The sequence below is a fragment of the Salvelinus namaycush genome, chromosome 16 (genome assembly GCF_016432855.1).
Source record: "Salvelinus namaycush isolate Seneca chromosome 16, SaNama_1.0, whole genome shotgun sequence".
In the NCBI taxonomy this organism is placed as follows: domain Eukaryota; kingdom Metazoa; phylum Chordata; class Actinopteri; order Salmoniformes; family Salmonidae; genus Salvelinus; species Salvelinus namaycush.
The window spans coordinates 38589064-38616462 of NC_052322.1; the positions used below are offsets into that span (position 1 = coordinate 38589064).

The 27399-nt window shown below is 43.5% G+C and overlaps 2 protein-coding genes across 2 annotated transcripts; both read left to right on the forward strand.

Annotated features, from left to right (window-relative positions):
• Nucleotides 1-3990: 3990 nt before the first annotated feature.
• Nucleotides 3991-7374, forward strand: LOC120061420 (serine/threonine-protein kinase pim-1-like). Its single transcript, XM_039011216.1, has 6 exons — nucleotides 3991-4372; nucleotides 4584-4690; nucleotides 4809-4859; nucleotides 4972-5338; nucleotides 5725-5901; nucleotides 6010-7374. The coding sequence occupies exons 1-6, from the start codon at nucleotides 4291-4293 to the stop codon at nucleotides 6189-6191; spliced, it is 966 nt and encodes a 321-aa protein (XP_038867144.1). The 5' UTR covers nucleotides 3991-4290; the 3' UTR covers nucleotides 6192-7374.
• A 598-nt stretch (nucleotides 7375-7972) lies between these two features.
• Nucleotides 7973-9577, forward strand: LOC120061663 (extensin-like). Its single transcript, XM_039011561.1, has one exon. The coding sequence runs from the start codon at nucleotides 7973-7975 to the stop codon at nucleotides 9575-9577; it is 1605 nt and encodes a 534-aa protein (XP_038867489.1).
• Nucleotides 9578-27399: the final 17822 nt, after the last annotated feature.

Consider the following 27399-nt stretch of genomic DNA (forward strand, 5'->3'; position numbering starts at 1 on the left):
CAGTGGATCAGAAGTTTACATACACTAAGTTGACTTGGCCTTTAAACAGCTTGGAAAATTCCATAAAATGATTTCATGGCTTTAGAAGCTTGTTCCTGTAGTAATAGGTTAATTGACATCATTTGAGTTGATTGGAGGTGTACCTGTGGATGTTTTTCAAGGCCTACCTTCAAACTCAGTGCCTCTTTGCTTGACATCATGGGAAAATCAAAAGAAATCAGGCAACAAAAAAAATGTAGAACTCCACAAGTCTGGTTCATCCTTGGGAGCAATTTACAAACACCTGGTACCACGTTCATCTGTACAAACAAGAGTACGCAAGTATAAACACCATGGGACCACGCAGCCGTCATACCGCTCAGGAAGGAGACGCATTCTGTCTCCTAGAGATGAACGTACTTTGGTGCGAAAAGTGCAAATCAATCCCAGAACAACAGCAAAGGACCTTGTGAAGATGCTGGAGGAAACAGGTACAAAAGTATCTATATCCACAGTAAAACGAGTCCTATATCAACATAACCTGAAAGGCCGCTCAGCAAGGAAGAAACCACTGCTCCAAAATCGCCATAAAAAAGCCAGACTACGGTTTGCAACTACACATGGGGACAAAGATTGTACTTTTTGGAGAAATGTCCTCTGGTCTGATGAAACAAAAATAGAACTGTTTGACCATAATGACCATCATTATGTTTGGAGGAACAAGGGGAGGCTTGCAAGCTGAAGAACACCATCCCAACCGTGAAGCACGGGGGTGGCAGCATCATGGTGTGGGGGGGCTTTGCTGCAGGAGGGACTGGTGCACTTCACAAAATTGTTGGCATCATGATGATGGAAAATTATGTGGATTTATTGAAGCAACATCTCAAGACATCACCCTGGACATATAGGTCAGTATTTCAGTCAACTCAACCAGTTACATCCAGCTACAGCAGGCAGTTACTGCAAACACTTTTTCTTGTGTCATGCAGGAAATGTCATTAGATTGTCTGAGGGTGGAGTGCAGGGCAGAACAGAGCAAAAGGTTCCTCCTCTGGAGTCATGGTATAACTATTTGGTTTGCAGCATCTATATTGCATAAAGAGGAAATTACATAACAAGGCCAAATACAAATATTCACAATCACAAAAAAATACATTGAGAAATATTCAAATTGTGACCTTTCCTTTGGACCAAAAAAGGAAGCAACATTTCTTGCAGTTGTTTCTTATTTGCTATCAAACCAGTAGGTAGAGGACTCGTACTGTAGGCCTATTCCACAGAGGACTGATATTTTCCCCGGTCCATTCCTGTCGCAGAAAGGAGTGTCTGGCCCAGATTGACCTACGGAGGTGAGAAAGCTGTCACTTTCAGGGCTAATATCAGAGCAGAGTTTGTGAATAGAATGTTGTCAAATGGCACCCCACGCCGGGTGATGTGAAGAGAATTGAGTTGGATGATTGAACTGGGCAGCTGGAATAATGCATGCTTCCAAGTGCAGCTAATAAAAGACAGTGGGGCACTATGTTGCTGTCACTCGAACTTTGCTGATCGGGCACCTTAGTATCGTCACTGAGAAGTGCGAACTTTACACTGGCATTTCATTACTCTCCTGTAGCTCATTTTTCACACCCCTGTTCACACTCCTTAACGCATCCTCTGGCCAATTTACTATGAAATAAGATTAAAGTCCCTGCTATCTGCCCTGTCACCTGAACAGTATAGGCCTACACCAAAGTGTATAAAAGTTGTAACACATATGAGATCCTTTTCAGGTAGTAGGCCTAGAAAGGCCTATGTGTTCCAGGTTATTGCACATTCCATAAGCAGAAATAAGCTGTTCTAAAAATTCCTTTGTGGTTAAACAAAACTTTTTATGCAGTCCAGGGCATTGATGAATTGATCGCATCAATGCTTTGCATTGATAAACAAAGGAGTAGCCTAAACACTGTACCAGTGTCATTACATAATTATTATTTTTTACAATGCCATGTCTGCACATTTGTTTCTTCCCTCTTTGTAAAAAATAAACTAGCAAATTAAAATGTATAAATATATACAGGTAACTGCCAAAATAATGGAAACACTTGAGTAAATGAAGGAATATAAAGTATATTGAAAGCAGGTGCTTCCACACAGGTGTAGTTCCTGAGTTAATTAAGCTATTAACATCCCATCATGCTTAGGGTCATGTATAAAAATGCTGGGCGGGCTATTATTTTGGCTACCATGGCTATGCCAGTATAGTATGACGATGTTCCCACCCACAGGGCACGAATGTTCAATGAGAGGTTTGATGAGCATGAAAACGATGTAAACCATATGACATGGACTTCTCAGTCACCAGATCTCAACCCAATTGAAAACCTATGGGAGATTCGGGAGTGACTCCTGAGACATAAATTTCCACCACCATCAACAAAATACCAAATTATGGAATTTATCGTGGAAGAATGGTGTCACATCCCTCCAATAGAGTTCCAGCCACTTGTAGAATCTATGCCAAAGTGTATTGTAGCTGTTCTGGCTCATGGCGGCCCAACACCCTATTAAAACACACACTGGGGGGCGGCAGGTAGCCTATTGGTTAGAGCGTTGGACTAGTAACCGGAAGGTTGCAAGATCAAATCCCCAAGCTGACAAGGTAAAAATCTGTCGTTCCGCCCCTGAACAAGGCAGTTAACCCACTGTTCCTAGGCCGTCATTGTAAATAATAATTTGTTCTTAACTGACTTGCCTAGTTAAATAAAGGTAAAAAAAATAAAAATGTTGGTGTTTCCTTTATTTGGGCAGTTACCTGTATATATATAGCCTATTTGATGTTATATTTAAAAGTGGTTTCTTTGTTTGAGGAGCTTTTCCTAGGGCTATTTGCAATGACTCAATGACCATATGGCACAAAATGACCAAATATGTTGCAGATAAACTTTTACATATCAAAGCCTGATAGTATCATTAATATAGTCAACCATGTCATTGAATAGCCAAACAAACCATAACTCAGAGAGAGAGAGAGAGTGAGAGAGAGAGAGAGAGAGAGAGAGAGGAGGGCGTTCAAACAATGATGTACTGCGCGGGAAAAGAAGGCTCCAGAGGGAGGGGGTAAATGGATGTCTTTTATCTCGAGTTTCCCACATCCTGCAACCAACTAAAAACGAGGCCACCCAATTTGAAAGAATGCATGGTATGCGGCTATTATACATAGCGCTTTAGTATCGAGTAGACTACTATTGTTCGCCAATTCAAATAGAAACTATAGGTTAGTTCTCACCTCGAATAGGCAATACACTGCATTGTCCTGAAGTGAAAATAATAGGCTATAGCATATTGTGGGGTTAATACAATAGACCCAAGTTCTTGATGAACTGATACAGAATGAGCTACATTATATCCCTGCGACAGAAGACATATTTGCAACACAACATTAATGAAGCATTTTTGTAAAGTTAGACCAAAAAAATCTACTGAAATCTCGCTGAATAACATTGCATTAGGATCACACTATATTCCATAATGGATATAGGCTAAACCAACTCTGGCATAGCCTTTTGGGGGTAAAGGATATGTAGTATAATGTAAACAACAGTTCATTTTATAACAAAAAAAGTATGTTCTTATAAGACTATGTTGCGTCAAAGACTGAAGCATGCAACATAAGAAGTCTATAACAGTAACCCTCCGTACATTCCCGTGCAGACTACATCTCGCATGCAAGGGTAGTTTTCCCATGTAGATATTCTATTTGTATTTCCTTCCGAAGTGCAGTTAAATTTTTTTTTAAAAAGTGTCTTTATTTTGCCGCGTTTTAATTCCCGCCACGTCTAGTCTAGCCGGCTAGGCTTTTCTTTCTTTTAATTCTGTGATTGACGTGTGTTTGGATAGTCTATAATAATTACCATTGGTGGAGAATGACTGGTGGGCGGAGAAAAGAATGACGATCGACCTTGTGGCTACTCCCATTTACTATAGATATATATTTGTCCTTCCCCTGCCCTTACTCAAATTCAAGGAGCCGGTGTCTTAGCGACGCAATGCATTAGGAGCTGGTTTTCTTTTAATTTTACTTACTGTTTACAACTATTGAGGTTGTTGGTAGTCATTTTTATCATTGGGCTAGTCGTTATTTCCACTCACTGGATACCGAAGCATTTATGGTCAAGGATCAAATACGAGTCTTCACGAGATCCGGATTAGAGAGCATTCCTGACGCATTTTTTCCCAGCTACAACAACGTGGATCACACGCCCGATAGTGGAACTGTATTCCACGACGGAATATTTGTAGAATAAATCACACATTTCGTGGATTACAGGAATGCTGCTGTCGAAATTAAACTCATTCGCTCATATCTCCACCGTTGATATGCCGGCGAAAATCCAGCTTCAGATTCACCAAGGTTAGATTAAGCTTTTGTTGTTCGCTATAGCTAGCTAACGTTAAATGTTAGCTTGCTAACTAGCTGCTATATCTAGCTGGGCTCGCAATAACGTTATTGTATTTTAATTAATCGTTTTCCTATTCTGTTATTTCGATGCTTTGCATTCACCCATGTCACATTACACTAGGTTGAAGGTTTGTATTAACCTTATGTTCCTCTATATTTACAGGGAAGGAGAGGGAGCCATTTGATAAGGTTTACCAGGTCGGCGCTGTGCTGGGAAGTGGCGGGTTTGGCACAGTGTATTCAGGCACGAGAATTTCAGATGGAGCACTGGTTAGTATTTTTTTCCTTTCGCGTTATTTGAAAATATTTAACGTGTTAGTCCGTTAATCGATGCATTTTTGAATGTTTTCTCGTGTAATTTCATGTTAGATTTTTTTCTTTCACACAGGTTGCTGTCAAACATGTGGCCAAGGATCGGGTCTCGGACTGGGGGGAATTGGTAAGGATGCGTTTGGTTGAGCATTTTAGCAAGTTTAACCAAAGTGGTAGTTGTTCATCATATGTTGTACTATTGTCTCCAGAAATTAAACATATTTTTATTTTATTTTCAGCCCAATGGCTCTCGCGTCCCTATGGAGATTCTACTCTTGAAGAAAGTTGGGAATGGAGCTCGGGGGGTAATCAAAATGCTGGACTGGTACGAGCGACCTGACAGCTTTATTATTGTCATGGAACGACCGGAGAACGGCAAAGACCTGTTTGATTTCATCACTGAGAAGGGAGCTTTATCAGAGGAGCTGGCAAAGAACTTTTTCCGTCAGGTTCTTGAAGCCGTGCGACACTGCCACAACTGTGGGGTTGTACACAGGGACATCAAGGACGAAAATATCCTCATCGATCTTCGGACGGGCGAAATTCATCTTATTGACTTTGGATCCGGGGCATTGCTCAAAGACACTGTTTACACCGACTTCGACGGTAAGCATACCAGTTGATAGACTTTAACCGTAGCCCATTTTAGTGGTTTCCGGAATGTGTTGCTTTGAGCGCCACCCTTCGGAGGAAAAGGGCATTTTTACAACTCAAAGTTTGTAAACATTGTCACCTGACTCTCCTCCCACACACACCTGTCATGCTCACTGTCACCTGGTCCCAATAGGAGGTGCAGCTATTGTTTATAATCCATAATATCACCATTTATTAAATGTTTTCCCAATCTTTTATTTTTATACTTGTCCATTTTGAACAGATTCTATTGCATGTGTTGCTAGTTAAATAAAGGTCAAATTAAAAATAAAACATCTATTTGTAGAAATAGACACCTCATTGAATCTAACTATCATTCTTATTCTTTATATCCACAGGCACTAGAGTGTACAGTCCACCAGAATGGATCAAATACCATCGGTACCATGGTCGGTCAGCCACAGTTTGGTCTCTGGGTGTCCTGCTGTATGACATGGTGTGTGGCGATATCCCCTTCGAGCAGGACGAGGAGATTGTACGAGGCCAGGTGCTCTTCAGACGAATAATCTCCACAGGTGAGCTCAAATAACTTAAACAAAACCTCAAACCTAAACCAGTGGAATGTTAGCCATTGTGTGTCCAGTCTAAGAACTGACTGACCTTTATCCCAATTGTTCTTCCAGAGTGCCAGCAGTTGATCAAGTTGTGCTTGTCCCTGAGACCTGCTGAGAGGCCATCGTTTGAGGACATCATCAATCACCCGTGGATGCAGAGCACAGTGTCCTCTACAGAGCAGAGCAACAAGATCAGACTGCACAGCATCAGCCCTGAGCCTACTGCCTTCACCACCGTGGTGGCCCAGTGACTGCATGGCTGCACTGACAGTGACTAGTGGTACACCCAGAGGACTGATGTGGCTGTACACTGAAACACAACATATGTTATACAGAATGAAGTTACAGATGACTTTTGTTAAATCTCTCTCCCTCTTTCTCTTGTGGCCAGACCCCACCTGTTCACGCATCTTTTGGACTTCATGAAAACCAAAGTCCTTAATGGCTACTTGTAATAGCGAAAGCTATTCTCACCCTTACAAAGGACTTGCTCTATAATATTGGCTGTGGTGTGAGACTATGTTCACCAGAAAAGAGTCCATCCCTACCCATGTGATTGTTCTGCTGAAGGCATGAACAAGTGGACAGTCTTTGTTACATAACTAGCTACCAACCAGCCACTGTACTCTGTTCTTGCTCACTGATGAGTGGGAGTCAGAGGAAGCAAATCTATAAACGCCTTTGGTGTGAGTCAGATTGTTGGGACCCTGGAAATACTTGAATAAAATAATACATTACAAGGCTTTATTTCCTATCTCATAGGCATAGATCAGGAAAGCCTATGACATATTCCAATGTCAACAGCAACAAGACAACCTCATATGGTGCAAACAAGAACCTGAAAACTTACCTCACTTTCCTGCATCCACCTCTGAGCTTTTAACTCCTGTCCACACAGCTACCACTCATCCAGATGTTAATGCACACTGAAATGCAAAGCACCACACTGAAACACTAAATGTCCTGCTCTTTTGTTTGTGTGTAAACATGTATCTGTGTCTTTCGCATAACAGGCTAGCAATGAGGCCATTGTGAATATTTATTTGTGGGTTTTCTTTCACTCGAGCTACGTGGAATTATTTATTTATTTAAAGAGAATTTTGGCTGTATATTTCATTCCACAGTTATTGAAGGGGCCCACAGATTATTTAAATGTATTTTGACCATATTTATGGTTTAAAATCTTCTGAGCAGACATGTGTGTATATGTGTAAATAACCTTCAAAGCACTTCCATTTTAATGTAACATTGAACGTCTACTGATAACATTTTTTGTTACTGTATTTGTCTGATGTGGATGAAATGACTGTTACATGCATCAACTTGTTTTCACCTCTAGTTGTATGATTGCGGCTTGTTTCGTTTTTTCATCCAAATTGTAAATTGTTAAAATATTTTTATACGTTTTTCAATAAAAAAAATTTTTTACCTTGACTTTTGTCTCACTGGTTTTATTTCCAATAGATCCTTTCTACCATGAGCCTGGGAAGTTAAATCCAAACACAAGCTAGGGAATAGATTAAAATCATATTTCACATTTGTATTAGATTGGCATGAATGAGTAGCAATAGAAGTTGCCACCACCAAGCACTTGCTCAAGAGTTGACATAGTTCAACTCTCTTTCATGTGTAAGCAGACGTGTAGATCATTACCATATGGCAAAGTTGACAGGGAGACATGGTCCAGATTACATTGCAGTCTTTTGGTAAGACCAGCTAATAACCTTTGATTATGCTCTTATAGGTTTATCTAGAAAGCAGGGTACGTTTAATAATAGGTGATTACACCGCGGGGGATCCTGGCCTCAGTCTGCAAATCTGTTGGTGTCAGAACCTTCCTCTCATCTCAGAAGGCAAAGTAGCTGGTATTCTAAAGTTCTAGTAGTCTACAGCTGTAGTGTTTGTACAACAATAGAGACAACCTAAAGATAGCCAAAATGTGTGACAAACTGGTCTGTTTGTTTAGCATGTATTCAAATACAAATAGCAAGGCTTGCGCTCATCTTACTTCCTTGAGCAAAGATGGCTCAGCATGTGGTCCTCTTCCCAGCTGCCCTGTCCTCTCGCCAGGCCCCAGTTTGGCCAACCTGCCCCTCCTCTCTCGCCAGGCCCCAGCTTGGCCAACCTGCCCCCTCTTCTCTCCCCAGGCCCCTGCCCCTCTTCTCTCCCCAGGCCCCAGCTTGGCCAACCTGCCCCACTTCTCTCCCCAGGCCCCAGCTTGGCCAACCTGGCCCCTCCTCTCTCCCCAGGCCCCAGCTTGGCCAACCTGCCCCTCTTCTCTCCCCAGGCCCCAGCTTGGCCAACCTGGCCCCTCCTCTCTCCCCAGGCCCCAGCTTGGCCAACCTGCACCTCCTCTCTCCCCAGGCCCCTGCCCCTCCTCTCTCCCCAGGCCCCTGCTTGGCCAACCTGCCCCCTCTTCTCTCACCAGGCCCCTGCCCCTCCTCCCCCCAGGCCCCAGCTTGGCCAACCTGCCCCTCTTCTCTCCCCAGGCCCCAGCTTGGGCAACCTGCCCCCTCCTCTCTCCCCAGGCCCCAGCTTGGCCAACCTGCCCCCTCTTCTCTCCCCAGGCCCCAGCTTGGCCAACCTGCCCCTCTTCTCTCCGCAGGCCCCAGCTTGGCCAACCTGCCCCCTCCTCTCTCCCCAGGCCCCAGCTTGGCCAACCTGCCCCTCTTCTCTCCCCAGGCCCCAGCTTGGCCAACCTGCCCCTCCTCTCTCCCCAGGCCCCAGCTTGGCCAACCTGCCCCCTCTTCTCTCCCCAGGCCCCAGCTTGGCCAACCTGCCCCCTCTTCTCTCCCCAGGCCCCAGCTTGGCCAACCTGCCCCTCCTCTCTCCCCAGGCCCCAGCTTGGCCAACCTGCCCCTCCTCTCTCGCCAGGCCCCAGCTTGGCCAACCTGCCCCTCTTCTCTCCCCAGGCCCCAGCTTGGCCAATCTGCCCCCTCTTCTCTCCCCAGGCCCCAGCTTGGCCAACCTGCCCCCTCTTCTCTCCCCAGGCCCCAGCTTGGCCAACCTGCCCCCTCTTCTCTCCCCAGGCCCCAGCTTGGCCAACCTGCCCCTCTTCTCTCCACAGGCCCCAGCTTGGCCAACCTGCCCCCTCTTCTCTCCCCAGGCCCCAGCTTGGCCAACCTGCCCCTCTTCTCTCCCCAGGCCCCAGCTTGGCCAACCTGCCCCCTCCTCTCTCCCCAGGCCCCAGCTTGGCCAACCTGCCCCTCCTCTCTCCCCAGGCCCCAGCTTGGCCAACCTGCCCTTCCTCTCTCGCCAGGCCCCAGCTTGGCCAACCTGCCCCCTCTTCTCTCCCCAGGCCCCAGCTTGGCCAACCTGCCCCCTCTTCTCTCCCCAGGCCCCAGCTTGGCCAACCTGCCCCTCCTCTCTCCCCAGGCCCCAGCTTGGCCAACCTGCGCCTCCTCTCTCGCCAGGCCCCAGCTTGGCCAACCTGCCCCCTCTTCTCTCCCCAGGCCCCAGCTTGGCCAACCTGCCCCTCCTCTCTCCCCAGGCCCCAGCTTGGCCAAACTGCCCCTCCTCTCTCCCCAGGTTCCAGCTTGGCCAACCTGCCCCTCTTCTCTCCAGGACACACACCCGCCATGGGGTTCATGGTCCCCAAGCCTCTAATCCTCCGCCTATTTTTGCTCACTATACCTGATTGGCTTTATATATGGCTCAGTATGTGTCCAGAGCCCATAGAGAGAACCTGTATGACCATGTGGGCTGTTTATTACTGTAAATATTCACTGTAGTATGGCTGGGTATTACTGGAACACTGTACTCTGGCTGGGTATTAAATCAAATCAAATTTTATTGGTCACATACACATGGTTAGCAGATGTTAATGCGAGTGTAGCGAAATGCTTGTGCTTTTAGTTCCGACCGTGCAGTAATATCTAACAAGTAATCTAACAATTTCACAACAACTACCTTATACACACAAGTGTAAAGGAATGAATAAGAATATGTACATATAAATATATGGATGAGCGATGGCCGAACGGCATAGGCAAGATGCAGTAGATGGTATAGAGTACAGTATATACATATGAGATGAGTAATGTAGGGTATGTAAACATTATATAAAGTGCCATTGTTTAAAGTGACTAGTGATACATTTATTACATCCCATTTTTAAATATTAAAGTGGCTAGAGAGTTGAGTCTGTATGTTGGCAGCAGCCTCTCAATGTTAGTGGTGGCTGTTTAACAGTCTGATGGCCTTGAGATAGAAGCTGTTTTTCAGTCTCGCGGTCCCAGCTTTGATGCACCTGTACTGACCTCGCCTTCTGGATGATAGCGGTGTGAACAGGCAGTGGCTCGGGTGGTTGTTGTCCTTGATGATCTTTTTGGCCTTCCTGTGACATCGGGTGGTGTAGGTGTCCTGGAGGACAGGTAGTTTGCCTATGTTACAACTGGAGTTTACCCTCTGGAGAGCCTTGCGGTTGTGGGCGGAGCAGTTGCCATACCAGGCGGTGATACAGCCCGACAGGATGCTCTCGATTGTGCATCTGTAAAAGTTTGTGAGTGTTTTTGGTGACAAGCCACATTTCTTCAGCCTCCTGAGGTTGAAGAGGCACTATTGCGCCTTCTTCATCATGCTGTCTGTGTGGATGGACCATTTCAGTTTGTCCGTGATGTGTACGCCGAGGAACTTAAAACGTTCCACCTTCTCCACTACTGTCCCGTCGATGTGGATAGGGTGGTGCTCCCTCTGCTGTTTCCTGAAGTCCACGATCATCTCCTTTGTTTTGTTGACGTTGAGTGTGAGGTTAATTTCCTGACACCACACTCCGAGGGCCTTCACCTCCTCCCTGTAGGCCGTCTTGTCGTTGTTGGTAATCAAGCCTACCACTGAAGTGTCGTCTGCAAACTTGATGATTGAGTTGGAGGCGTGCATGGCCACGCAGTCATGGGTGAACAGGGAGTACAGGAGAGGGCTGAGAACGCACCCTTGTGGGGCCCCAGTGTTGAGGATTAGCGGGGTGGAGATTGTTTCCTACACTCACCCCATGGGGTTGGCCCGTCAGAAAGTCCAGGACCCAGTTGCACAGGGCGTGGTCGAGACCCAGGGTCTTGAGCTTAATGACGAGTTTGGAGGGTACTATGGTGTTAAATGCTGAGCTGTAGTCGATGAACAGCATTCTTACATAGGTATTCCTCTTGTCCAGATGGGTTAGGGCAGTGTGCAGTGCGATTGCGATTGCGTCGTCTGTGGACCTTTTGGGGCGGTAAGCAAATTGGAGTGGGTCTAGGGTGTCAGTTAGGGTGGAGGTGACATGATCCTTGACTAGTCTCTCAAAGCACTTCATGATGACGGAAGTGAGTGCTACGGGGCGATAGTCGTTTAGCTCAGTTACCGTAGCTTTCTTGGGAACAGGAACAATGGTGGCCCTCATGAAGCATATGGGAATAGCAGACTGGGATAGGGATTGATTGAATATGTCCGTAAACACACCAGCCAGCTGGTCTGCGCATGCTCTGAGGACGCGGCTAAGGATGCCATCTGGGCTGGCAGCCTTGCGTTTAAATGTTTTGGTCACGTTGGCTGCGGTGAAGGAGAGTCCGCAGGTTTTGGTATCGGGCCCTGTCAGTGGCACTGTATTGTCCTCAAAGCGAGCAAAGAAGTTGTTTTGTTTGTCTGGGAGCAAGACATCGGGGTCTGCGACGGGGCTGGTTTTCTTTTTGTAGTTACTGTGAATGCTCACGGTACTATGGCTGGGTATTACTGGAACACTGTACTGTGGCTGGATATTACTGGAACACTGTAGTGTGGCTGGATATTACTGGAACACTGTGCTATGGCTGGGTATTACTGGAACACTGTACTATGGCTGGGTATTTGTCACGTTCCTGACCTGTTTTCTGTTGTTTGGTATGTGTTTATTGGTCAGGGCGTGAGTTTTGGGTGGGCAGTCTATGTTTTCTGTTTCTATGTTGGTTTTGGGTACCTGATATGGTTCTCAATTAGAGGCAGGTGGTTTTCATCTCCTCTGATTGAGAATCATATTAAGGTAGGTGTTTTCACACTGTTTGTTTGTGGGTGGTTGTCTCCTGTGTCTGTGTTTGTCGCGCCACACGGGACTGTCTCGGTTTGTTTGTACGTTCGTTCTTTTGTGTAGTCATTTTCCTGTTCGTGAGTTCTTCGTTTTATGTAAGTTCGCATGTCCAGGTCTGTCTACTCCGTTTTGTTATTTTGTTAGTTATTCAAGTTAGTTCGTTTTTTGTCTTGTCTAATAAATCATTATGAATTCACACCCCGCTGCACTTTGGTCGAATCACTACTCCTCCTCTTCGTATGAAGAGGAGGAGGAATTCCGTTACAGTATTACTGGAACACTGTAGTGTGGCTGGATATTACTGGAACACTGTACTGTGGCTGGATATTACTGGAACACTGTACTATGGCTGGGTATTACTGTAAATGCTCACTGTACTGTGTCTTCTTAAGCCATTGCACTTATGGAACATTGGTTATACATACCACTGACATATTTCTCAACACCAATCTAATCATATCTCAGTATATTTCTCAACACCAGTCTAATCATATCTCAGTATATTTCTCAACACCAATCTAATCATATCTCAGTGTATTTCTCAACACCAGTCTAATCATATCTCAGTATATTTCTCAACACCAGTCTAATCATATCTCAGTATATTTATCAACACCAATCTAATCATATCTCAGTATATTTTTCAACACCAGTCTAATCATATCTCAGTATATTTCTCAACACCAGTCTAATCATATCTCAGTATATTTCTCAACACCAGTCTAATCATATCTCAGTATATTTCTCAACACCAGTCTAATCATATCTCAGTATATTTCCCAACACCAGTCTAATCATATCTCAGTATATTTCCCAACACCAGTCTAATCATATCTCAGTATATTTCTCAACACCAGTCTAATCATATCTCAGTATATTTCTCAACACCAATCTAATCATATATATCTCAGTATATTTCTCAACACCAGTCTAATCATATCTCAGTATATTTCTCAACACCAATCTAATCATATCTCAGTATATTTCTCAACACCAGTCTAATCATATCTCAGTATATTTCTCAACACCAGTCTAATCATATCTCAGTATATTTCCCAACACCAGTCTAATCATATCTCAGTATATTACTCAACACCAGTCTAATCATATCTCAGTATATTTCTCAACACCAGTCTAATCATATCTCAGTATATTTCTCAACACCAGTCTAATCATATCTCAATATATTTCTCAACACCAATCTAATCATATATATCTCAGTATATTTCTCAACACCAGTCTAATCATATCTTAGTATATTTCTCAACACCAATCTAATCATATCTCAGTATATTTCTCAACACCAGTCTAATCATATCTCAGTATATTTCTCAACACCAGTCTAATCATATCTCAGTATATTTCTCAACACCAGTCTAATCATATCTCAGTATATTTCCCAACACCAGTCTAATCATATCTCAGTATATTACTCAACACCAGTCTAATCATATCTCAGTATATTTCTCAACACCAGTCTAATCATATCTCAGTATATTTCTCAACACCAGTCTAATCATATCTCAGTATATTTCTCAACACCAATCTAATCATATATATCTCAGTATATTTCTCAACACCAGTCTAATCATATCTCAGTATATTTATCAACACCAATCTAATCATATCTCAGTATATTTCTCAACACCAGTCTAATCATATCTCAGTATATTTCTCAACACCAGTCTAATCATATCTCAGTATATTTCCCAACACCAGTCTAATCATATCTCAGTATATTACTCAACACCAGTCTAATCATATCTCAGTATATTTCTCAACACCAGTCTAATCATATCTCAGTATATTTCTCAACACCAGTCTAATCATATCTCAATATATTTCTCAACACCAATCTAATCATATATATCTCAGTATATTTCTCAACACCAGTCTAATCATATCTTAGTATATTTCTCAACACCAATCTAATCATATCTCAGTATATTTCTCAACACCAGTCTAATCATATCTCAGTATATTTCTCAACACCAGTCTAATCATATCTCAGTATATTTCTCAACACCAGTCTAATCATATCTCAGTATATTTCCCAACACCAGTCTAATCATATCTCAGTATATTACTCAACACCAGTCTAATCATATCTCAGTATATTTCTCAACACCAGTCTAATCATATCTCAGTATATTTCTCAACACCAGTCTAATCATATCTCAGTATATTTCTCAACACCAGTCTAATCATATCTCAGTATATTTCTCAACACCAGTCTAATCATATCTCAGTATATTTCTCAACACCAGTCTAATCATATCTCAGTATATTTCCCAACACCAGTCTAATCATATCTCAGTATATTTCTCAACACCAGTCTAATCAAATCTCAGTATATTTCTCAACACCAGTCTAATCATATCTCAGTATATTTCTCCACCATGAAACCTTTAATCTTGCCACCATTTTTGTCTTGTCCCATATGTGCTGCTATCTGCCTTGTGTTTTTGACAGGACTCGGTCAATGAAGTAGCCTTCTCATTCCCTGAACTGAGGAAGGGAAAATCATGTAAACATGTTTAACAATGAGTCAAATGAGGCTGTTGTATGTGCATGGGTGGAGAAACGATGACTCATTCTCTCCTCAGCTATGGAGCGCATCATTATTTTGGATTGAGTCATCACAATAGCAGGACAAAGCCAATCTACAGTGAGGGACTGTTGGAAAATAAAAAAATGATTCATTATTGCCTAGGTATGCGGTTACAATACAAACTTTTCCAAAATATGTTTCCTCAATTCATTTATCATTGTACCATATTCATCTGAAGAAATTTGGCTTGTCACCAAAAACACTCACAAACTTGTACAGATGCACAATCGAGAGCATCCTGTCGGGCTGTATCACTGCCTGGTACGGCAACTGCACCGCCCACAACCGGAAGGCTCTCCAGAGGGTAGTGAGGTCTGCACAACGCATCACCGGGGGCAAACTACCTGTCCTCCAGGACACCTACACCACCCGATGTCACAGGAAGGCCAAAAAGATCATCAAGGACAACAACCACCCGAGCCACTGCCTGTTCACACCGCTATCATCCAGAAGGCGAGGTCAGTACAGGTGCATCAAAGCTGGGACCGAGAGACTGAAAAACAGCTTCTATCTCAAGGCCATCAGACTGTTAAACAGCCATCACTAACATTGAGTGGCTGCTGCCAACATACAGACTCAAATCACTAGCCACTTTCATAATTAAAAATGGGATGTAATAAATGTATCACTAGTCACTATAAACAATGGCACCTTATATAATGTTTACATACCCTACATTACTCCTCTCATATGTATATACTGTACTCTATACCATCTACTGCATCTTGCCTATGCAGTTCGGCCATCGCTCATCCATATATTTATTGCCTATGCCGTTCGGCCATCGCTCATCCATATATTTATATGTACATATTCTTATTCATTCCTTTACACTGATGTGTATAAGGTAGTTGTTGTGAAATTGTTAGATTACTTGTTAGATATTACTGTACGGTCGGAACTAGAAGCACAAGCATTTCGCTACACTCACATTAACTTCTGCTAACCATGTGTATGTGACCAATAAAATTTGATTTGATTTGATCAGTGGCGGCTGGCGGACTCACTGTAATGGCTGGAATGGAACACATGGAACAGTATCAAACATGTGGAAACCACTTCTTGACTCTGTTTCAATGTTCCAATCCAGCCATTACAATGAGTCCGTCCTCCTATAGCAGCCTCCCACCAGCCTCCACTGAAATGCATACATAGCAAATAACAGTGAAATGCTGGTGTCACTGTTGTGTTAACAGTGCTGCTCATCTTATACTATTTCTCTACCACTCTGACTATAGTTTATGACCCATTAGTGACAGCTACAGCACATCTACACTGAGTGTACAAAACATTAAGAACACCTGCTCTTTCCATGACATAGACTAACCAGGTGAATCCAGGTGAAAGCTATGATCCCTTATTGGTGTCACTTGTTAAATCCACTTCAATCAGTGTAGATGAAGGGGAGGAGACAGGTTAAAGAAGGATTTTTAAGCCTTGAGACAGTTGAGAAATGGATTGTGTATGTGTGCCATTCAGAGAGTGAATAGGCAAGACAAAAGACAAAAGTGCCTTTGAACGGGGTATGTGCCAACATCCCTGTGGAACACTTTCGACACCTTGTAGAGCCTGTTCTGAGGGTTTGTGCAACTCAATATTAGTAATGTGTTATTCTTGTCTTGTTCACTCAGTGTACATGCTCATTTCCGTACACCACTCCTACAAATCAGTTCTTGGGAAACAGAAAGAGAAACTCCAGCTGTTGCACAAACTCCCCCCTCCCAAACCTGTCAAAGGATCAGATCTACTGAGCATCTTTCTCAAGAATTTCTTCTGAAGAACAGAAGACTCACACAGACTGTTTACACCGTCTGCATAACACAAACTACAGTCCGAAAGTAAACATGCAGACTGTTTACACCGTCTGCATAACACAGACTACAGTCCGAAAGTAAACACGCAGACTGTTTATGCATAACACAGACTACAATCTGAAAGTAAACATGCAGACTGTTTACACCGTCTGCATAACACGACTACAGTCCGAAAGTAAACACGCAGACTGTTTATGCATAACACAGACTACAATCTGAAAGTAAACACGCAGACTGTTTATGCATAACACAGACTACAGTCCGAAAGTAAACACGCAGACTGTTTATGCATAACACAGACTACAATCTGAAAGTAAACACGCGGACTGTTTATGCATAACACAGACTACAATCTGAAAGTAAACACGCAGACTGTTTATGCATAACACAGACTACAATCTGAAAGTAAACACGCAGACTGTTTATGCATAACACAGACTACAATCTGAAAGTAAACACGCGGACTGTTTACACTGTATGCATAACACAGACTACAATCTGAAAGTAAACACGCAGACTGTTTACACCGTATGCATAACACAGACTACAATCTGAAAGTAAACACGCAGACTGTTTACACCGTATGCATAACACAGACTACAGTCTGAAAGTAAACACGCAGACTGTTTACACCGTATGCATAACACAGACTACAATCTGAAAGTAAACACGCGGACTGTTTACACCGTATGCATAACACAGACTACAGTCTGAAAGTCAACACGCAGACTGTTTACACCGTATGCATAACACAGACTACAATCTGAAAGTAAACACGCAGACTGTTTACACCGTCTGCATAACACAGACTAAGTCAACTTCTAACAGCTAATCAAACAGGGCTATGCTGTCCAAAACATTCATTTTCTCATGTTTTGGACGGAGGTCACTGTGATCCGTTTTCCCCTGAATAGCAGGGTGTTCTACCAGTGAGTGATCCTGGTCCTCCTCAAAAATACTGTGTGTGGCCTGGATCTTAGAGAACCGATAGTTAAGGGATTATCACTGGAAGATAGATACCCTTCTGCTAAACGTCTGCTCTCAAGAAAACATTCAAAACCCTGTTTCCCACCGTAAGCTTATCAAATGCTGCTATTTTTATTTGGCTCACATCTCATGCTTTATTCTTTGTGAAAGTTAGAGATAATCAACTACACTGCAGAGTTTGCGGCTGAACTTGTTCAAGATATTGCAGTTGAAGTTTTCTCACATTTTTGTGAATGAGTCAGACACACTAATAAGAGAGGGCGGACAGCTATTCCAGCTATCCACACGAGCACTTTCACATCTGTGGCGGATCCCACGATTGGCCATCCAGGCACCCTCCTACTGCAACAAGCCAGCACATGAGAGAGCTGCCTGAGAGGGAGTCTGGCTGTAGTGTGGGAGATGACTGAGTCAATGTTTGCCTGCAGGATGCCTCAGGGGTTTCCAAGACAAGAATGCAATGTCTTAGGGTGACCCTGACTCCTTGGGACTGGTGCTACCCGTCAGGGAGTGCTGCATTCCTGCAGCCTGACTCACAGACCCACACATTGTATTGGCCAGATAGGCCATTAAGGAAAAAGGTCAGCTTGCTCTCTAAAGCAAACAGGCAAACAGGTCGACATGGAGCGCGGGGCAGATGGGAGGGCGCGGTGACTAGACCACAACCAGATTCCTGTCCTCCTCTGAGGCAGAGGGAGGAAGCACAAAGATCAATAGTCAGACCGCCAACTGTCAACATGTACATGTCGACTCACCCCTGTGACTCAACCATTTTTAAATAACATTGTTTACAGACAAGAAGATGTTACTGAGGGGTTGTCTTTGTAGCTCTTAAATGTACCATTGACCTGGAAAACTCACTGAAAGAGTTGTCTGAGATTTGTACGATAGTAAACTCCTAAGCTGTAGACATACATGAAGTTTAGAACACATCAGCATAACACTATATTGAACCCTAGTATAGTAGGCCTTGTTCAATGGTGGGCCTACACATATAAACAAATTGGGATGTCAAATCCAATGTTACTGTGCTACAATTGTTTAAAAGGCATTCTACCTCTCTATTCTCTGTTCCTCTCTCTCTCTGTTAAAATATTTATTATAGTCATCCTCATAACCACCCCCATGCATTCCCATCAACCCCTCCCACTAGTTTCCCGTAAACTAGATCCTCACTCACTTCCTCATTCCTGCGAGAGTAGTTAAAGAGATGCTGATTTGTCAATACTTGCTTCTCCTTGTTGTTGTTCATTTTGAGGCTTTAATCCTGAATGAGCCTGCAATGAGCCTGCAAAAGGCTTTTGGCTATAAACAATCTTGAGGACATAGTCATTTCACAGCCAAGCTAATATGTACTTTGTTTTACAATTACATGGCTATTTATGATAAGTATAATGTATGCAAATAATTTCATATATGCAAATTCTTCAAAGAAATGTGGCCCTGTAATGGGATTCTTTAGGTTTTTGTGAGTTTCACTGAGTTTCACAAGTCTTTTATCAGTCATAAAAAAAGTGGAAATGGAAGTTGGGGATAGGAAAGTTCCATTTTACAGTAATGAAGAACTTAAAAGTTGAAAAACAGGAATTAAACCTTGACCCGTGTGGCTGTAACACATTCCTTCCTCTGAGACTACAGCCTACGGTCCTTGCTATCGGGAATCCTTTGGACATCCCTACCCCATTGAAATAAAAGTGGTTAAGGGTTAAGGTTAGGGTTAGGTAAGAGTTATGGTTAGGATTAGGGTAAGGGTTAAGGTTAAAGTTAGAGATTAGTTTAGGGACGTCCCAAGGATCCCAGATAGCACTGACCTATAGCCTACTGAACAACAGTACTTGCTCAAGCGGATAGTGTGTGTAGTGTAATGGGCCTGATGGATTCCTGTCGGTCTGCTACCTGCATGTCATTCTCCTTCCATGCAGCCAGCCGCTCCAAACATTAGCCAGGATGTTATCACTGGGAAAAGGCAGTGAAGCACGCTGGCACAGACCTTTGTCCCCAGGAGACCCAACCATATTATCTCCACTTATTAACACAGCTCCTCTAAAGGTCCTCTACCAAACCACTGCATGAACACGTGGACAGAGACATGTGGTAGTGTCAGGGGCGAAAGACGCAATAAAATAAATAAAGTACGTCAGTTAAGAGTGTTGGGCCGGAAACCGAAAGGTCGCTGGTTCAAAATCCCAGAGCCAACTATGTGAAAAATCTGTCAATGCGCCCTTGAGCAAGGCACTTAACCCTAGTTTCTCTGGATACGAGCGTCTGTTAAGTGACGTAAATGTAAAGGGAGATAACATAGTTAAAGTGCTTTGAAACTAAACGGAAATAGAGAGATCCAAATTCATTGGCGGCCATGTTGCTCTGTTGCCTGTTTTGGACTTTAGTCCCATAGCAGAGCCTTGACCAAAGATTGTGGGGAAGGCTCATTGTAGTGTACTTTGTTGACATGCTAGCAACAAGACTGGTGGCCATTTAAAAAAAAATCTAATAGCATATAAACAAAACATAATGAAAACATGTTAGGAAATACTGACATTCCCACTGTATATTTGTTTTCAGGAAAGGGAGTAAACTGTGGTGGGTAAGTCCGTTCTGATTCAGCCCCCTGCAAGACATTCTCCTGAACCATGTGACATGTCACCTACTAAACTATATAACATGTAAACTCCTCCTAAACTATGTAACATGTAAACTCAAATCAAATCAAAGAGATGAGTCTTCAGTAAAGACTTAAAGGTTGAGACCGAGTCTGCGTCTCTCACATGGATAGGCAGACCATTACATAAAAATGGAGCTCTATAGGAGAAAGCCCTGCCTCCAGCTGTTTGCTCCTCCTACTAATCTAAATAACATGTAAACTCCTCCTGAACTATGTAACATGTAAACTCAAATCAAATCAAATTTATTTATAAAGCCCTTCTTACATCAGCTGATATCTCAAAGTGCTGTATTGAAACCCAGCCTAAAACCCCAAACAGCAAGCAATGCAGGTGTAGAAGCACGGTGGATAGGAAAAACTCCCTAGAAAGGCCGGAACCTAGGAAGAAACCTAGAGGAACCAGGCTATGAGGGGTGGCCAGTCCTCTTCTGGCTGTGCCGGGTGGAGATTATAACAGAACATGGCCAAGATGTTCAAATGTTCATAGATGACCAGCAGGGTCAAATAATAATAATCACAGTGTTTGTCGAGGGTGCAACAGGTCAGCACCTCAGGAGTAAATGTCAGTTGGCTTTTCATAGCCGATTATTCAGAGTATCTCTACCGCTCCTGCTGTCTCTAGAGAGTTGAAAACAGCAGGTCTGGGACAGGTAGCACGTCCGGTGAACAGGTCAGGGTTCCATAGCCGCAGGCAGAACAGTTGAAACTGGAGCCGCAGCACGGCCAGGTGGACTGGGGACAGCAAGGAGTCATCAGGCCAGGTAGTCCTGAGGCATGGTCCTAGGGCTCAGGTCCTCCGAGAGAGAGAAAGAAAGAAAGAATTAGAGAGAGCATACTTAAATTCACACAGGACACCAGATAAGACAGGAGAAATACTCCAGATATAACAGACTGACCCTAGCCCCCCGACACATAAACTACTGCAGCATAAGTACTGGAGGCTGAGACAGGAGGGGTCGGGAGACACTGTGGCCCCGTCCGATGATACCCTGGACAGAGCCAAAAAGGCAGGATATAACCCACCCACTTTGCCAAAGCACAGCCCCCACACCACTAGAGAGATATCTTCAACCACCAACTTACCATCCTGAGACAAAGCCGAGTATAGGGGGGGGGGGGCGCCAACCCAGACAGGAAGATCACGTCAGTGACTCAACCCACTCAAGTGACGCACCCCTCCTAGGGACGGCATGGAAGAGCACCAGTAAGCCAGTGACTCAGCCCTGTGTCACGGCTCCTCCTCTGCAGTGCAGGGGGCGGTTCCTCCTGCAGGCAGAGGAGGGTCGTTAGTGATTGGAGCCACCTGGGATCAGGGTATAAAACTGCTTACTAATCACCTCTCTCTCTCTCTCTCTGCTCCTCCAGGTATGCTCATGATTTGTTTGTTCCTTTGTAGTTTTGCATAGTTTTCACTCAGTCATGTTCACACACACTTATTCACGCACCCATGCACTTTACATACACCTTACATTATAATACTTCCACACCTCATTCCTTTTTCTTAGTTTTAAGTTAATAGTTTTGTTTATAATAAAGAACCCTTTTAAATTGGCCTATACCTGTTGTTCGTGTCCCCTCATTTTTGTCACAGGCTATGAGCCAGCTTGTGACAAGTGGGGGCTCATCCGGGATAGTAGTTAATTTGGGTTAGTTTAGTTTAGTTTGCCAAATGTTTTTTTGTTTGAGTGGATGTTTTGGTTGGGCCAATTTTTGTTTAAGAGAGAGTTGAGAGCCATGTGTTCTTTTGGTTCAGTTAGCTTGGTAGCTAAGCAATTCACTCTGTGTTTTTCTGGGTTTTGTTCAGGTGGGAGTCCTCTCCTGTTCAGGCATATCAGCAAGTGTCCATAGGAGGCTTGTGGTGTTTTTGTTTTAGGTGGCAGTGAACGTGGGTAGAGCATCCCTTTCCCTTTTCCCCTACATCGGCTCGGGAGCACCTCCGTGGTTATGGGAGGGCCGCCAGTTTCTGGTTGTCTTTTCCACTCCACTGGTTTTGTGTGCATAAAACCCCACCACATGTGACTGCACGAAGACCAGGGCCAGTTAGTTAGTAGTTTTGGAGGATAGTGGGGTGTGGCTCCTGTCCTTGAACCCAGATTGACAGCAGGTGAGTTGTGTTTTTTTGAGCATTTGTAATAGTTGTATTGGTTGAGGAAAATGTCTTCCATTTTGTGTAGTTTTGTTCAAGCTCCTTCAGAGGTAGCCTTAGAGTTGTGTACTAAGGAGCAGTTAATTGAAATTGCTGAACATTATCAGATTGAGATTGTTGATAAAAAAATTAAAGAGACTGTTAAAACTAGCTTAAAGCAGGGTCTTAGAGAAATGGGTGTTTTTGGCGGTCAGTCTGACAGTAGTGAGGGTGCAAGTTTTCAGTCTAGCCCTTCATTAACTTTTGAGCAGCAGAGGGAACTGTTGCAAATGCAATTAGAGATAGAGCGATTGAGAAATGCTAATAGACCGGAAAGACTACCACAGTTTGATGTTTCACAGAATCTTCGTTTGTTGCCTAAATTTGATGAGTCAGATCCAGACACATACTTTACTTTATTTGAGCGTATTGCGGAAGCTAGAGCTTGGTCAGATTTGGACATGACTATGTTGTTGCAATGTGTACTTACAGGTAAAGCACGTGAGGCTTTTGCAGCACTGAGTGTAGCTGACAGTAAAGTTTATGCTAAAGTTAAATCAGCAGTTCTGAAGGTCTACGAGCTTGTGCCAGAGGCATATCGTCAACGTTTTCGTTACAGGAAAAAGTTAGATTCACAAACCTATTCTGAGTTTGTTTGTGATTTGACTTCTGCATTTAATCGTTGGTGTACAGCTTCTGAAGTTAGTACTTTTGAGGGTCTGTCTAATTTGATTGTGTTAGAACAGTTCAAAAATTCTGTTTCTGACCAGGTTGCTACATACATGAATGAACGTAAAGTTAAGTCTCCAAGTGATGCAGCCATCCTTGCAGATGAGTACAGGCTAACACATAAAAGCCATTTTGAGTCAAACAGTGACATGTACCATGAAAATAACTTTACTCCTAGGAATAATAGGTCACCTTTTTTGGGGGCTTCTTTCCAAAGGCCTCGGCAGAAGTTTGGGTCTGGAGGACTTAAAGCACCGGTTAATGCTAATACTTGTCGCTACTGTTTAGTTGAAGGACATTGGAAGAAAGATTGTCCTCGGCTTCATTCAAAACAGTCAGGTCAAGTTAAACCTGCTATGATGGCAGCTCCTGTTACAGCCTCTGACCACCAGGGTGAGCTGTTTCAGCCACTAGTTGAGTTTGATTCTCAGTCTTCCCGCTGTGATTTTTCAGCCTTTATTTCAGATGGTGTAGTGTCCCTGGTAGATGGCAACCAGAATGTTAAAATCAAGATCCTAAGAGACACTGGAGCTTTAGATTCTTTTATTCTGGAATCTGTTTTGCCGTTCTCTAAAGAGTCTGATACTGGCCGTTGTGTAATGGTATGTGGTATGGGTTTAGTTCCATTCTCTTGTCCTTTACATGAAGTTACCCTAAAATGTGGTCTGGTAGAGGGTGATGTAGATGTTGGGGTTAGACCTCAGTTGCCAGTAGAGGGAGTGCACATGATTTTGGGGAATGACTTGGCAGGTAGTAAGGTGTGGGCAGATGGCAAATTAAACATCTGTAAGAAGCAACCTTCAGTGTCCCCTGCAAGGGAATCTCCGGATCAGAACTGTGTGTCTCCTGAGGTATTTCCAGTTTGTGCGGTTACCCGCGCAGCCTCTCGTAAGGAGATTGAGAGTAAGCCAGAAAGTCTTGAGTTGCCAGTCAAACTCCAGACAGAACAGTTGACTAGTTCTAGAGATTCATTGATGGCTGAGCAAAAAGCCGATACTACTTTGGCTGATCTGTTTGATAAAGTGGTTCCTGATTCAGTGGTGAGGAATAGTGCTCAGTGTTATTTTCTTCTTGATGGGCTGTTGGTCAGGAAATGGGTTCCACACTATGATAAGGGTTTAGGAGAACCAGTCTTTCAAATAGTTGTACCTATTACTTTGCGAAATAAAGTGTTGCAAACTTCACATGGTGATGTGGCAGGTCATATGGGTGTTCGTAAAACGTATGATCGTATACTTCGTTATTTTTTCTGGCCACGTTTAAAGCGGGATGTATCTCAGTTTATTAAAACTTGTCATACGTGTCAGTGTACAAGTAAGCCAAACCAGGTCTTACAAGGTCGGTTGAAAAACTCCCAGACTTTGCAAAACCTTGGGGTTTTGGTAGATCATTTAGACTCTGAGAAACATGATGAATTGGTAGCTCTTATTAGAAACTACCCTGTTTTGTTTTCTGACACTCCATCGCAAACCCACTTAATTGAGCATGATATAGACATTGGAGATGCTAAGCCTATCAAACAGAGATTTTATTGTGTATCTGAGGAGAAGAGACTGAAACTGGAAACAGAGATGCAGTCTATGTTGGACAATGGTATTGATTTGGCAAAATGTGAGTTTGCCAAAGCCACAGTCACATACCTAGGCAAGGTTGTTGGTCAGGGATTTGTCTGTCCCGTGGAAGCCAAGGTTCAGGCTGTGAGGCAGTTCCCACAGCCCTCTACAAAGAAAGAACTGATGCGCTTCCTGGGAATGGCGGGGTACTACCGTGCTTTTTGTAAAAACTTTTCGGTAGTAGTGTCCCCACTGACCAATCTGTTGAAGGCCAAGGCTGAATTTATCTGGTCCACCCAGTGTCAAGAGGCATTTGATGCAGTTAAGACTCTTTTGTGTTTGGCACCTGTGTTGGCAGCACCAAATTTTGGGAAACCTTTCAAATTGCAGGTAGACGCCAGTCAAATCGGTGCTGGGGCTGTGCTTCTCCAGGAGAATGACGACAAGGTTGAGTGTCCAGTCAGTTTCTTCTCCCGAAAATTTAATAAGTATCAGAAAAACTATTCTGTAATTGAAAAGGAGGCTTTAGGTCTCATTTGGGCTTTACAGCACTTCGAGGTCTATGTTGGTTCTGGTTTGACCCCTTTAACTGTGTTCACTGACCACAACCCACTTGTTTTTCTGAGGTCCCTGCAAAACCCCAACCAGCGCCTGATGCGTTGGGCTTTGTTCTTGCAACCATTCAACCTTGATATTAGGCACATTAGTGGTAAGGATAATATCATTGCTGATGCTCTGTCCCGTGCTCCTTTAACCTAGCTTGTATCTTTTCTCTGCTGACCCCTACGGGCTGTCTGCGCCTCTTTTCTCTTAAATTGCTCCCCAGGTACCAGGGCTGCTGAGTTTGAGGGGCGGACAGTCAGCTGGGGGACACGGGGCTACTGCTAGGAGCCGGGATTGGTATTTTTGTTGTTTATTTGTTTTTTGGGAAATTTGAATTATTTTGAATATGTTGGAGGAAGTTGGGTTGAGGGTGGGACCCTCATTTTAAGGAGGGGGGTGTCACGGCTCCTCCTCTGCAGTGCAGGGGGCGGTTCCTCCTGCAGGCAGAGGAGGGTCGTTAGTGATTGGAGCCACCTGGGATCAGGGTATAAAACTGCTTACTAATCACCTCTCTCTCTCTCTCTCTCTCTGCTCCTCCAGGTATGCTCATGATTTGTTTGTTCCTTTGTAGTTTTGCATAGTTTTCACTCAGTCATGTTCACACACACTTATTCACGCACCCATGCACTTTACATACACCTTACATTATAATACTTCCACACCTCATTCCTTTTTCTTAGTTTTAAGTTAATAGTTTTGTTTATAATAAAGAACACTTTTAAATTGGCCTATACCTGTTGTTCGTGTCCCCTCATTTTTGTCACAGGCTATGAGCCAGCCTCTAATAGGGTTAGAGGCAGAGAATCCCAGTGGAGAGAGGGGAACCGGCCAGGCAGAGACAGCAAGGGCGGTTCGTTGCTCCAGAGCCTTTCCGTTCACCTTCACACTCCTGGGCCAGACTACACTCAATCATATGACCCACTGAAGAGATGAGTCTTCAGTAAAGACTTAAAGGTTGAGACCGAGTCTGCGTCTCTCACATGGATAGGCAGACCATTACATAAAAATGGAGCTCTATAGGAGAAAGCCCTGCCTCCAGCTGTTTGCTCCTCCTACTAATCTAAATAACATGTAAACTCCTCCTAAACTATGTAACATGTAAACTCCTCCTAAACTATGTAACATGTAAACTCCTCCTAAACTATGTAACATGTAAACTCCTCCTAAACTATGTAACATGTAAACTCCTCCTAAACTATGTAACATGTAAACTCCTCCTAAACTATGTAACATGTAAACTCCTCCTAAACTATGTAACATGTAAACTCCTCCTAAACTATGTAACATGTAAACTCCTCCTAAACTATGTAACATGTAAACTCCTCCTAAACTATGTAACATGTAAACTCCTCCTAAACTATGTAACATGTAAACTCCTCCTAAACTATGTAACATGTAAACTCCTCCTGAACTATGTAACATGTAAACTCCTCCTGAACTATGTAACATGTAAACTCCTCCTGAACTATGTAACATGTAAACTCCTCCTGAACTATGTAACATGTAAACTCCTCCTGAACTATGTAACATGTAAACTCCTCCTGAAATATGTGACATGTAAACTCCTCCTGAAATATGTGACATGTAAACTCCTCCTGAAATATGTGACATGTAAACTCCTCCTGAACTATGTAACATGTCAACTTTTGAAACATCTTCTGTTTAAACAGTTCATTGATGGCACAGTAAAACAGTGAAAACTGCATTGTCTATTCTCAGCTACTGTTCACTTGCTATTGTAGTGTGTGAAAAGTTCCCTCTACTCTGTAGTATAACCGAGTGTAGCGCTCTCTCTATCCTGTTTCTGAGGGCTGCTGCTCCATGTCTGTCTGGTCTCCACTCAGGCTGAGAAGCTGCTTGTGATGGCCATGAGCTGGCTCCCCCACAGCAATCTGTTGGGCCATCCCAGCGTCAAGGCCTTCATCACACAAAGGCGGGATACATGGGATCTGCAACAGTGTACCCACACTGTTTGCTGACCAGGGTGACAGCGTGCAGCGCATGGCAGCACAAGGCGTGGGAAAAGACTGCAATATTAATGTTGTGAGCTCTGCCTAAATGTCTTCGCCCTGCTCATTGTCTTAGTTATAACTGTTGTCATGGTGACAGTTAAATGCTGCAGATTCTGTTTCAACCAGTGCTGCATGAAGAGGACATTGAAGAAGAATGAGTAAATGTACTGTAGCCTACTAGGGTTAACTGAAGAAGAAGAATGAGAATGCGCAAATATAGGCTATTGCTTACTAGGGTTTTCACAGAAGAATGCTTAAATATAGGCGATTCTATTGCCTGCTGTGGTTTTATGAAGTAGCAGAAAATGAAGAAGAATGAGTAAATA